This window comes from Bubalus bubalis, chromosome 8 (genome assembly GCF_019923935.1).
Source record: "Bubalus bubalis isolate 160015118507 breed Murrah chromosome 8, NDDB_SH_1, whole genome shotgun sequence".
Lineage (NCBI taxonomy): Eukaryota > Metazoa > Chordata > Mammalia > Artiodactyla > Bovidae > Bubalus > Bubalus bubalis.
In genome coordinates this window covers 44254352-44268648 of record NC_059164.1, presented here as the reverse complement: position 1 = coordinate 44268648, position 14297 = coordinate 44254352, and the positions used below count along the sequence as shown (strand labels likewise).

The 14297-nt window shown below is 38.6% G+C and overlaps 1 protein-coding gene across 1 annotated transcript in view; it reads left to right on the top strand.

Moving 5' to 3' along the window:
* Positions 1–14297, top strand: part of RELN (reelin) — a 553128-nt gene that overhangs the window by 471639 nt on the left and 67192 nt on the right. Inside the window, exons 39-42 of the mRNA XM_006053468.4 lie at positions 2785–2956; positions 3058–3160; positions 4890–5119; positions 12866–13086. Coding sequence (XP_006053530.3) covers positions 2785–2956; positions 3058–3160; positions 4890–5119; positions 12866–13086 — 726 coding nt within the window. The remainder of the gene's footprint in view (positions 1–2784; positions 2957–3057; positions 3161–4889; positions 5120–12865; positions 13087–14297) is intronic.

Below are 14297 nucleotides of genomic sequence, written 5' to 3'. Positions count from 1 at the left end.
TAATTCTTTGCAAAGGTAACACAGAGTGGATTAAAAAAATGTACTGCCATCTCTAAAACTTAACCTGAGTGTGTCCTTTATAATCAGTAAGTCAAAAAATAAAATAATTGTAACTTATTGTGAACAGAAAAAATAATCTTGTATAATCGCTGAGTCCAAAAATGCAGCCAGTTTTACGGTCCAGAGGATAGTTGTCTTCATATTATGTTTGGAATGCTTACCAATTTTTCTTCATTTCTTTCACCAGTTGCTTCCAAAACAAGAAAAGGGAAGAAAGCTACTAGGATTAGAACAGTGATAGGATTAGAGAGGGAAAGGCACATGTGACTTCATTTAAATCATCAGGTTGTTTCTATAGGCTTCTATTTATAGATCCTTTTATATATTTTATAAGAATTCTACTAAAAGTAGCAATCAGTGAAGTAGCAGCCTTGGGGAACCTTGTTGTTTCTGCTTGGCATGGTCTTATCACCTCATTTCCAGTTCAATCCAAGCAGTGTTTTGCAAAAGCACTGGGCTTACCCTTCTTATCTACTCAGTAATATCTTCCTTGGGCTTCTCAGGAGGCTCGGTGGTAAAGAATCTACCTGCAATGCAGAGACCTGGGTTCGATCCCTGGGTTGGGAAGATCCCATGGAGAAGGAAATGGCAACCCATTCCAATATTTTTGCCTGGAAAATCCCATGGACAGAGGAGCCTGGTGGGATACAGTCCTTGGGGTCACAAAAGAGTTGGACATGACTTAACAATAAAACAGCAAATACCTTACTTAAACACCCTACCTGAGTTGCTGAATCAAATTCTATGACAGCCTAAAGAGTGATTTTCCTAATTTTCTGTATGTTCCCATATAGCTCCAACTAAACATACATGTTTTGAAAAGTATTAAAGGAAAAATAAAGTAACATATAACAGAATGTTTTCTTCTGTGTAGTTTTTAACAATTAAATAAAGCCGCACAGAGTTGGACACGACTGAAGCGACTTAGCGGCGGCAGCAGCAAAGCTGCACAACAAGCCAGTGTTGTAATGGCCATGGTCCTTAAGCCTAAAGGAAACATGATTCTAAGTCATGCTGCTAAGTCACTTCAGTTGTGTCTGACTCTGTGCGACCCCATAGACGGCAGCCCACCAGGCTCCCCCATCCCTGGGATTCTCCAGGCAAGAACACTGGAGTGGGTTGCCATTTCCTTCTCCAATGCATGAAAGTGAAAGTAAAAGTGAAGTCGCTCAGTCGTGTCCGACCCTCAGCGACCCCATGGACTGCAGCCTTCCGGACTCCTTCATCCATGGGATTTTCCAGGCAAGAGTACTGGAGTGGGGTGCCATTGCCTTCTCCGTCTAAGTCATGAGTTGACTCTAAACTATCCTGCTGCTGCTGCTGCTAAGTTGCTTCAGTTGTGTCCGACCCTGTGCGACCCCATAGAAGCAGCCCACCAGGCTCCCCCATCCCTGGGATTCTCCAGGCAAGAACACTGGAGTGGGTTGCCATTTCTTTCTCCAATGCGGGAAAGTGAAAAGTGAAGATTCCTTAAAAAACTGGAAATAGAACTGCCTTATGACCCAGCAATCCCACTGCTGGGCATACATACTGAGGAAACCAGAATTGAAAGAGACACGTGTACTCCAATGTTCATCGCAGCACTGTTTATAATAGCGAGGACATGGAAGCAACCTAAATGTTCATCAACAGATGAATGGCTACGAAAGCTGTGGTACATATACACAATGGAGTACTACTCAGCCATTAAAAAGAATACATTTGAATCAGTTCTAATGAGGTAGATGAAACTGGAGCCTATTATACAGAGTGAAGTAAGCCAGAAAGAAAAACACCAATACAGTATACTAACGCATATATATGGAATTTAGAAAGATGGTAACAATAATCCTGTGTACGAGACAGCAAAAGAGACACAGATGTATAGAACCGTCTTTTGGACTCTGTGGGAGAGGGAGAGGGTGGGATGATTTAGGAGAATGGCATTGAAATACGTATAATATCATATATGGAACGAGTCACCAGTCCAGGTTCGATGCACGATACTGGATGCTTGGGGCTGGTGCACTGGGACGACCCAGAGGGATGGTATGGGGAGGGAGGAGGAAGGAGGGTTCAGGATGGCGAATACATGTATACCTGTGGCAGATTCATTTCGATGTTTGGCAAAACCAATACAATATTGTAAAGTTTAAAAATAAAATTTTTTTTTTTTAAAGTGAAAGTGAAGTCACTCAGTCATGTCCAACTCTTAGCGACCCCATGGACTGCAGCCTATCAGGCTCCTCCGTCCATGGGATTTTCCAGGCAAGAGTACTAGAGTGGGTTGCCATTGCCTTCTCCTCTAAAATATCCTGAGTTGCTCCATAAATAGACTAGTTAGTGTAACTCATTTATAAATCCACAGGCTGACCATCCATCCTCATAGATCCAGGCATGTTACAGATTCCCTTAAACAATGAAAGCATAACTCAAAGCCCACTCTTGCTGCTGGAGGGTCCATGGTACCATAGCACTGCTGTGACAGGAAGGGAAGCAAACTCTTACCAGTCTTCTGAAATTAGTGAGGCTCTTTCATGCAATGTCAACTTAAAAGGATTGAAAGCATAATTTTTTCCATACTTTAATCTGATAACACAGTATTATATAGTTTGTGCTTCTTTTTCTAGAAGGCATATGTTTAAACCAATAGTTACTGAGTTCCTTCTGTCCTTTCTTCCTTTGAGCAAAAATGTTCATCCAGTTTTCACCTTTGAAAACTTGCTTTATCCAAAAATGCCATAGGTAAGAAAGAAGAAATCTGGATTGTTGATGACTTCATCATTGATGGAAATAATTTAAATAACCCCGTGATGCTTCTGGATACTTTTGACTTTGGGCCCAGAGAAGACAATTGGTTTTTCTATCCTGGTGGTAACATTGGTCTTTATTGCCCATATTCTTCCAAAGGAGCACCGTAAGTATTTAATTGAAAAGTTAAAAATAAAGCCACTGCTCTGTAGAGATCACAATGAGCTTTTGCCTAAATGGATTCCTTGTTGTTTTCTTGTGTAACAGTGAGGAAGATTCAGCTATGGTGTTTGTTTCCAATGAAGTTGGTGAGCATTCCATTACTACTCGTGACCTGAATGTGAATGAGAACACCATCATACAATTTGAGGTACTTGACTTTGTTCTATTAGTAATGCTTTAAATTTTATCTTGAACAAAAGCTAGGAAAGAGGAGGAAAATCTCAGATGATTTCATGCATTATGACTTTCCATTTTTGTGCAAGGACAAAAGAGGTTTTACATCATAATTCATTTTTATTAGCAGAATGTATTATCCTACTAAAGTTTATTTCTGAATTTTTAGTCCTTCATTTATGATATAATTTCCTCACCTACTACAATGAGAAATTGTCAAATTATTTCAAACATTATAAAAATGAAAAGGACTATACTATTCTAGTGCTATTTTTCACAATTTTTATGTGTTACTTAAGACCCAGGTTAGTGTGATTATAGTCTATACAAGGCCAGCACTTTTGTTTAATATTTATCATGATGTCATGAATTTTACAGATAAAATAATACTTACTATTTTTTTTAATTTCTGTATATTTCATCACTCTTTATGGACTCCTTTTATTTTTCAAGACAGAAATTTTAAATGTATAGAAAAAAACTTTTATATATTTTAAAAACTTAGATAAAATCAGCAGAACCAAAGATACATTGTGCTAAGGCTCAATAGTCTTAACTTCTGAAGATACTTGTTTCATGGTTGAAACCTATACTAATCATTGGACAGGCTTAAATTAGTGCCTAATTGTGTCAACAAAAGTTTTAATATTTGCTCTAGATTAATTGTATCCTCTAAATTAGAGTTGTTTCTTTCATCTTAAAATCAGAGACCAAATGATGCCTTAGTGGAGAAATTATTCTCTATTCTAAGCTTTCTGTTATATTTTCTAATTTTTTAAGTTACTTATATAACTTGTTTTATATTTTCTATTATTTATGCTTTAAATGTTAATAAAAGTAATATCTGTGGCCCTTTCAAGAGTTCTGTTATTAAAAGAATCTAGGTAGAAACAAATGTCTATAGGTGGAAAAGTTTACTCAATCAGAATAGTTTACCCATCAAAAGAAAAGAGGAGTAACTTCAACAAGAACAAAAATTATAGAAATATATCCAGTTGCTATGACAGCAATAAAATGTTAATCCCAGTTGGAAGAGGGAAATTTTTTTTCATGAAAAGAATCGCATCCATTTGTTTAAGTTTTAGTTTAATTCACTTGAAAGCATGAAACAGGAATGAAGTGATTGTTTCCCTCATGTTTAAAAAGTCCTTTCTGAGAATGTTCTCACTATGCTGGGAAATGGTGACAATAATTTTATTTCATTCTGTTTTAATATTGAAAACATACTGGAGATTCTCCATGTGCAAAACTTTGGATTGTTTGAAGGTGTCACAAGATGAAAAATAGAAGGTCTTCCCATCCAGCAGTCTGAAAAAAAGCTAATGGTTAAAATAAGAGAAACAATCTTTTCACTACAGTTTGTATGGCTTGGCAATGAATGTGGGCTAAAGGTAAATTTTGGAATTCCATGCCAGTCTCTGCCTTATTCACTTCCTAGCTTTTTTTTTTTTTTCACTTCCTAGCTTTTTATAAAAATGAGGGAAAATAAATTTTTCATGAGGCCCTTTGAGGTTCTTTATGAAAAAGTATTATTTAAAGGTAATATGCAATATTACTCAGGCAAAACAGATTTTCATGGTGTTAAATATTTCAGCAAGACAGTTCCCAGGAAAATGGACCCTCGAGAAAATAATGAAGTGGTGAATCATTTCAAGGCTTGTTGCTCTGAGGTAATTTGTATCATTTTTTTCTTCTTCGTCAAGATCAATGTCGGATGCTCAACTGATAGCTCCTCTGCTGATCCGGTCAGACTGGAATTTTCCAGGGACTTCGGGGCAACCTGGCACCTGCTGCTCCCCCTCTGCTACCACAGCAGCGGCCATGTCAGCTCCTTGTGCTCCACTGAGCACCACCCGAGCAGCACCTATTATGCAGGGACCACCCAGGGCTGGAGGAGGGAGGTCGTGCACTTCGGGAAGCTGCACCTTTGTGGGTAAGGACCTACTGCTTCCAGCTATTTTTTTCTCATTTCACAGTTTTCTTCACGATGTCATGGTTGACTTGCCACTTTATCACAGAAATGTCCACCTTACGTTTCTTCCTCAGTTCTCCACTGAAAGCAGATCAGTGGATGTTTAAAACATAGGACACTGAGCTGACATACTACTAATTCATGGTTTGAGTGTGTACGGGTGCTCAGTTCTGTCCAACTCTTTGTGACTGCATGGACTATAGCCCTCCAAAGTCCTCTGTCCGTGGAATTTTCTGGGCAAGAATGCTGGGGTAGGTTGCCATTTCCTACTCCAGAGATCCTCCTAACCCAGGGATTGAACCCACGTCTCCTGTGTTTCTTGCATTGGCAGGTGGATTCTTTTACCACTGAGCCTCCTCGGAAGCTAAAGAACATTTGGCTTGAAGACAGATTTAAAAGAGCACACCGTAGGCAGCACCCTGTCCTGAGGTTTATATCTACATGGGTCTTTATTAGATCAATTAAGAAGCAACAGAAATATAGTTTTTCCCCAGTGTTATAATCTGTCCCCCACCTCACAATTTAAATGCAGTTAGAAGTTTTACTTTCAAATATCTACTTATATCTTTTGTGCAAGGAGAGGGCACATATGGAGGGTGGAAGCCGCAGAATATTCCAGGTGTTTCATAAAAAAAATATATATATATATGTATGTATGTATGTATGTATATATATATATATATATATACACACATAAGCACTCTTCCCCCAGGTATTTCTATTTTTTCAACCTCTCTCAGTATTCTTGTTACATATATGTGACTCTTCCATTGAAAAGTTATTTGGAAGTAAAGAACTTTAATCCCATTAAATATGAAATGAAAAGTATAGTTCAAAAAATAAAACTAATAATATAGGTGAACAAAGAGAGAAAGTCAACAAAGTGGCCTACTTCGGAATTTGTCTTTTCCCTCAGAATAAAGAACTTACTCTTTTAGGGTATTAAAAAAAAAAAAGTACTAATATTATACTTTCAAGATGGGGATAGATTTACATTCCCCATGTGAAACTCAGCATAATTAGAAGTCTCAAGTCTTCAAGCGAAAGTACTAATACCTAGTACTTTTCCAAAAGGGTGAAAGTGCTCTTCAAAAGTCTTCATTCTCTTTGAACATAAATCCATTCACTCCTCATGATACCATCAGCAAAATTTTTGTAATTTGATTGCTAAGGACTCTAATATTTTATACTATTGAGTATATAATTTATTAATTCTTACTGTTATACCAGGATACTGTTCTAATTATTAGAAAATCTAATTTAAAAAAAATAAGCATTACTAAATAAAACATGCTCAAGATTCTTTAGAAGTGATAGTCAAGGAAGCAAGGAGAATCTCTGAAGACCATAAGAATAGATAGAGCTGATGACTCAGTCAGCACAACCAGAAAGCTGCTATTAGGGTGTATGGAGGTGGGGTGTGAACCTGTCTATATAAGAATTAGCAGGGGGAAATAGCTCAGGAAAAAACTTTTTACACAAAGTCAATTGTGTTATTTAGGATTATATGTTGCAAGAAATATAAAGAGGCTTACCAAAAGCAGTGGAAGAACTTATTAGAAACATGCTAGGAAATCATGGACTCCACTGAGAAAGTGTGAGGACATCAGCAAAAGGAGTTTGTGATCCTTTTTGTCATGCTAATAGTAACATCACTCATCAAACTCCAGCTCTCATTTTCTAGAATTCTTAATTCTACATTTCTAGAAAATAAAATCTGAGCCATTTAGCTATGGCCAAAAGACCAAGAGCTGCAACAGAGGGATAGATGCCCAAAGTCCATGTTTATGGGAAGTACTACTGTTCTTTAGTCACTAAGTCATGTCTGACTCTTTTGCGACCCAATGGTCTGTAGCCCTCCAGCTCCTCTGTACATAGAAATTCCCAGGCAAGAATATTGGAGTGGGTTGTCATTTCCTTCTCCAAGAGATCTTCCCAACTCAGGAATCAAACCCGTGTCTCCTACATTATAGGTGGATTATTTACCACTGAGCCACCTGGGAAGCCCTTATGGGCAGTGTAGACAGGGAAAAATGGTTGGATAGCCAATCACTTTTACACCTATGACCTATACCATGGTCATTATGGTATTGTGAAAAGCTCCAGGTTTTCATTTAAGTGGACTATTAATTTCTTCCAATGGCTCAGGTAAGAATTAGGTTAAATAGAAAACAACCATAAAGATAGGGTGAAAGCCATGAGTTTAGATAGTCTTAACAACTGAGACATGCTTCTGAAAGTTCCTACATGAAAATAATCCATTTTAAAGGCGTATGAAATAAGATCACTGCCAAACAGAGGTACTGAATGAAGCTCCCCACCCCAGGACAGTATTCAAGGGTCCCAGAGCCTGCATCACTATCAGTTGATTTTGCCCACCAGGCTATGCTTATACATGAGGTATGGTGATATAATTTGAGCAAGAGAAATGCAGACATCTATATTTTTACCTACTGATATTGGGATTCAGTTTAAAATTTGCCTCCTCTAATTATAAAAGGTACAGAACTTAACCATCTTTTTCTTTATATTCCATGTGATTTTCATTTCTACGAAAAGAAAGTAAACGTGTTAAGGAGGCATGCCAGCTTTTACAATGGTATGAACTTACCTTTCAAACTGACTTCAACAGTTCCTGCAAAGAGAAGAATTTGCCTTAGAAGTGTTCTCTAGTCCTTGTTCAGGAAAACAATTAGCACTCTTCTTAAAACCCACACAGGCATGAGTTGCTGGAAGGCAAAAGTTAAATTTTCTCCAACTCAGTGAACCATTCCTTGGTTTGTATTCAACATGGTACATAATAGTGGCACAAGTGCTAGATGCTAAGAAAAATATATTACCCGTGTTTAAATTGCCCTTTTATGTGCACTCACGGGATACTAGGTGCCAAAAAAACTACACTAAGTGTTTCAGGTGTAGAAATGGCATTTTTGCCATTTCAAATGTCAATTCACATTTGAAGTGTTAAGTATTGAGCTTCTATCACATATTATTCACATCACCCTTGTGTCTTTTTCATTTGGAGTCTTTTTGTCTTTGAAACTTCCTAATTCCTTTTGCTTTGTACAGTTTCATAATGAGTCAACCAAAACCCCTATTTAATGAAAGCACTGCTGTGTGCTTGAAATTTAAAGTTTACATTTAAAAAACAGATCTTTTGAATACCACTAGCCTGGGAGAACAGACACTGACATTCACTAGGGAGGGTGGCAGTGAGAAATTTTCAAAATAAGATTTCAGCAGATGGGGAACCACAGTGAAACCAGACCCTTCAGTCCATTTATCATAGTGCTTGCCGTTTCTGTGTCAAGACAGGTGAACAATAATAAATATCCAACCAAGGTGGTTCATTTGTATTCAGAACATTTGAATAAATAAGAAGTTCAAAAAAACCCATGTAGGCTTTTGTTCAAAGGAAAACTCCAGCCATTTCCCTCAGCTCAGCAGTCTGAAAAGTTCAAAAGGTAGGAAGTGCTTCTTGCCAAGACTAAACTCTGACAGGTATTAGATAATAAAATTTAGTTATGAACTGGCATTTTGGGGGCACCTTAATATAGTTGGAGTCTTGATATGAACAACGAAATTAGGGTTAAAAATATATGTGGGAACTTGACTCTGTCTGCTTTACTACCTACTAAACTTTAGAAGTCTAATAAATGTTTCTGATACTGACTTCTAATTTCTGTTTCTCAAATAAAAAATTATTCTGAATTTGATTCTATATAATTGAAAATTGGGCCAATTCATAGGGTACTAATATGAGTGCACTGGGTTGGAAAGATCCCCTGGAGAAGGAAATGGCAACTCACTCCAGTATACTTGCCTGGAAAATCCCATGGACAGGGGAGCCTGGTGGGCTGCAGTCCATAGGGTCACAAAGAGTTGGAAACGACAGAGCGACTAACACTTCTGACTTGTGTCAGTTCAGTTCAGTCACTCAGTCATGTCTGACTCTTTGTGATCCCATGAACTGCAGCACACCAGGCCTCCCTGTCCATCACCAACTTCCGGAGTTTACCCAAACTCATGTCCATTGAATCGGTGTTGCCATCCGACCATCTCATCCTCTGTCATCCCCTTCTCCTCCTGCCCTCAATCTTTCCCAGCATCAGGGTCTTTTCAGATGAGTCAGTTCTTCATATCAGGTGCCCAAAGTACTGGAGTTTCAGCATCAATGTCAGTCTTCCAATGAACACCCAGGATTGATTTCTTTTAGGATGGATTGGTTGGATCTCCTTGCAGTCCAAGGGACTCTCAACAGTCTTCTCCAGTACCACAGTTCAAAAGCATCAATTCTTCTGTGCTCAGCTTTCTTTATAGTCCAACTCTCACATCCATACATGACTACTGGAAAAACCATAGCCTTGACTAGATGGACCTTTGTTGGCAAAGTAATGTCTCTGCTTTTTAATATGCTGTCTAAGTTGGTCATATGCAAGGAATAAGCATCTTTTAATTTCATGGCAGCAATCACCATCTGCAGTGATTTTGGAGCCTAGAAAAATAAAGTCAGCCACTGTTTCCACTGTTTCCCCATCTATTTGCCATGAAGTGATGGGACCAGATGCCATGATCTTAGTTTTCTGAATGTTGAGCTTTAAACCAACTTTTTCACTCTCCTCTTTCACTTTCATCAACAGGCTCTTTAGTTCTTCTTCACTTTCTGCCATAAGGGTGGTGTCATCTGCAAATCTGAGGTTATTGGTATTTCTCCTGGCAATCTTGATTCCAGCTTGTGCTTCATCCAGCCCAGCATTTCTCATGATGTACTCTGCATAAAAGTTAAATAAGCAGGGTGACAATATACAGCCTTGACGTACTCCTTTTCCTATTTGGAACCAGTCTGTTGTTCCATGTCCAGTTCTAACTGTTGCTTCCTGACCTGCATACAGATTTCTCAAGAGGCAGGTCAGGTGGTCTGGTATTCAAGAAAAAGAAATGCAAAAAAGCAAAATGGCTGTCTGAGGAGGCCTTACAAATAGCTGTGAAAATAAGAGAAGCAAAAAGCAAAGGAGAAAAGGAAAGATATACCCATTTGAATGCAGAGTTCCAAAGAATAGCAAGGAGAGATAAGAAAGCCTTCCTTAGTGATCAATGCAAAGAAATAGGGGAAAACAATAGAATGGGAAAGACTAGAGATCTCATCAAGAAAATTAGAGATACCAAGGGAACATTTCATGCAACGATGGGTACAATAAAGGACAGGAATGGTATGGACCTAACAGAAGCAGAAGATATTAAGAAGATGTGGCAAGAATATACAGAAGAACTGTACAAAAAAGATCTTCATGACCCAGCTAACCATGATGGTGTGATCACTCACCAAGAGCCAGACATCCTAGAATGTGAAGTCAAATGGGCCTTAGAAAGCATCGCTATGAACAAAGCTAGTAGAAGTGATGGAATTCCAGTTGAGCTATTTCAGATCCTAAAAGATGATGCTGTGAAAGTGCTGCACTCAGTATGCCAGCAAATTTGGAAGACTTGGCAGTGGCCACAGGACTGGAAAAGGTCAGTTTTCATTCCAGTCCCAAAGAAAGGCAATGCCAAAGACTGCTCAAACTACTGCACAATTGCACTCATCACACACGCTAGTAAAGTAATGCTCAAAATTCTCCAAGCCAGGCTTCAGCAATATGTTAACTGTGAACTTCCAGATGTTCAAGCTGGTTTTAGAAAAGGCAGAGGAACCAGAAGAGGAACCAGAGATCAAATTGCCAACATCCGCTGGATCATCAAGAAAGCAAGAGAGTTCCAGAAAAATATCTATTTCTGCTTTATTGACTATGCCAGATCCTTTGACTGTGTGGATCACAATAAACTGTGGAAAATTCTGAAAGAGATGGGAGTGACTTGTGTGACCATCTCTATATCTAGCTCCTCTGAAAAAAGACTGTCTTCTTTGAACTGAGTTTTATACATAATAAAATATACTCAATTATTAGTATTTCTGGCCTGCTACCTAAATATATAGATTATTTCTAAAGAGTTAACTTATCTTCAGCAATATGATAGGACAATCATCTTACAAGTAAAAAGCAAAATTGCTTTTCATTTAAAGAGAAATTAAGAAATAAGAGACATTTAACTAAAACTTGACTTTGTCATTTGTCTCTTTAGAATAATCTTTTGAGGGTCTCTGTTGCCAATAGGACAAAGTCCAGAACACCCTAGTGTTCTTTCCACAAAAAGTGACATTCAAGAAATACTAACTGAGCATCTGCTATGTGTGAAACACTGCACTAGGCACAAAAAAGATTGCAAAAAAGAAAGAAGTATGGGTATTGGTCTCTAGGAGCTCATAGCCAAAAAGAGAAATAGGTGTGCTTTTAAATACTCACAGCTGTGATAGCTATTATAATGGAACCTCCATCAAAATTGTGGAAGATAGAGAAATTAAAGAGCTAGTTAATTACCATGTTACCTAGCAAATTTACTACCATCCTATCCAAAAAATTGAAAACAGGTATTCAAGCAAATATTTGTACACAAATATTCATAAAATAACTATTCACAGTAGCCAGAAAGTGGAAACAGACAAATGTCTATCAGTTGATCAATGAATAAATAAGTTGATTTAGCCATACAATGTAATATTATTGGGTCATAAATAGACTATAATTCTGATACTTTCTACAGCATGGATGAACCCTGAAAACTTTTGATAGGGGATTAAAGCCAGACAGTAAAGGTCACATGGTATATGATTCCACTTATATGTAATATCTAGAATAGGTAAATCCACTGAGACAGGACATAGCTTAGAGGTTTTCAGGGGCTGTGTGTAGGGGAGAATCAAAAATGACTGCTAATAAGTGCAGGATTTCCTTTAGCATGAAGTCTTGGAACTTGATGGAGGTGATGGCAAGCTAACAATGTGGATGTACTAAACACCACCAAATTGTACACTTTGAGTAGTTAATTATTACTTTTATATTATGAGAATTTTAAGTTCATTTAAAATGGACTAGTTAACAAAACATGCATGCTAAGTCACTTCAGTTGTGTCTGACTCTTTGCCAGCCCATGGACAATAGCCTGCCAGGGTCCTCTGTCCATGGAATTCTCCAGACAAGAATTCTGGAGTGGGTTGCCACTCCCTTCTCCAGGGGATCTTCCTGACCCGGGATCAAACCCAGGTCTCCTGCATTGCAGGCCGATTCTTTACTATCTGAGCCACCAGGGAAGCCCAAACAGAGCTTATGTGTGTGTTAGTCGCTCAGATGTGTCCGACTCTTTGTGACCGCATGGACTATAGCTCACCAGGCTCCTCTGTCCACGGGATCCTCCAGGCAAGAATACTGGAGTGGGTTGCCATGCTCTTCTTCATGGAATTTTCCTGACCCAGGGATTGAACCCAGGTCTCTGGCATTCCAGGAAGGTTCTTTACCATTTGAGCTGGGAAGCCCCATAGATAATGTTTAATGGAAAATGCCTCACCAAGAAAGTCAGTGTTGAAAAAGATAGAAATTCAGGTGGAGTTTTGACAGTGACACTATTGGGAAAGGCTTGTAGAAAGCAGGAACTTTATTGGCAACATCCTAGAGATTGAGGAATGTCATTTGTGGTCTTGAAATATTGAACCTTGTTTTCTACTTGAATGTGGTGCAGAGGTGGTAACTGCCCACTGCTCACTGATCAGATGTGCTTACTTTGAAGATATTATTCTGTTGGTTAGCTTTTGAAGGACTTGTATCTCTTTTCCAGATCTGTGCGTTTCAGATGGTACCAAGGGTTTTATTCTGCTGGCTCACAGCCAGTGACGTGGGCCATTGATAATGTCTATATTGGTCCACAATGTGAAGAGATGTGTAACGGACACGGGAGTTGTATCAATGGAACCAAGTGTATATGTGATCCTGGTTATTCAGGTCCAACCTGTAAAATAAGCACCAAAAATCCTGATTTTCTCAAGGATGATTTTGAAGGTAATCTTTTCTTATGAAACCTATATAACTTTGTGAAAGAATTTACACATTAAACACAGTTTGTGTCTGCTGTCGCTTCAGTCATGTCTGATTCTTTGTGACCTTATAGACTGTATCCCACCAGGCTTCTCTGTCCATAGAATTCTCCAGGCAAGAATACTGGAGTGGGTAGCCATTCCCTTCTCCAGGGGATCTTCCAGCTCAGGGATTGAACCCGGGTCTCCTGCTTACAGGCAGATTCTTTACCATCTGAGCCACCAGGGAAGCCTTGCTTTTTTTGTTTGTTTGTTTTTAACTTATTTAAAGCCTTGCTTTTAAATGTGCTCCTCAGGATTTCATCCTTGACTATATTGTCTTCTCATGTGGTACACTCTGCCTTTCAGGCTTTCCTGGTAGCTCAGACAGTAAAGAATCTGCCTGTAATGCAGGACACTCTGGTTTGATCTCTGAGTCCAGAAGATTCCCTGGAGAAGGAAATGGCAACCCACTCCAGTATTCTTGCCTGGAGAATCCCATAGGCAGAAGAGCCTTGAGGGCTACAGTCCATGGGGTCACAAAGAGTTGGACACGACTGAGCAATTCACATACACACACACACACACAATTTGTAATATAAAAGTAATCATTAGTGAAAGTCACTCAGTCGTGTCCAACTCCTTGCAACCCTATGGACTATACAGTCCATGGAATTCTCCAGGCCAGAGTACTGGAGTGGGTATCCTATCTCTTCTCCAATAGATCTTCCTGACCCGGGAATCAAACCAGGGTCTCCTATCTTGCAGGCAGATACTTTACCAGCTGAGCTACTAAGTTTCACCCTAATATTTCATTATTTTTCATTACATTTGGAACCACCCATGCCTTTGTTTAGTTCTGAACTTCATAGGATTCCATTTTTGAAACAAAATCAGTAAGAGTGAACAAGACCGTAGTTAAGAAAAAATAAGGCTATTTTCTAATCAATGATAATTTTGGAAAATGTCTATATAGAGAGTTAATCTTGGATGACAACATAGAAAAATGTGTACTATAATTGAAATTATTCACAATTGTATATGCATCAGATATGCGCTCTGATAAAATTGGGAAAACGTTCTCATAAGAGAAAGTCTTAAATGTGATAGCTATCTGTGTTAGAATGGTGGCGGTGATTTAGTCACTAAGTCATGTCCAACTCTTTGCAACCCTATAGACTGGAGCCCGCCAGGCTC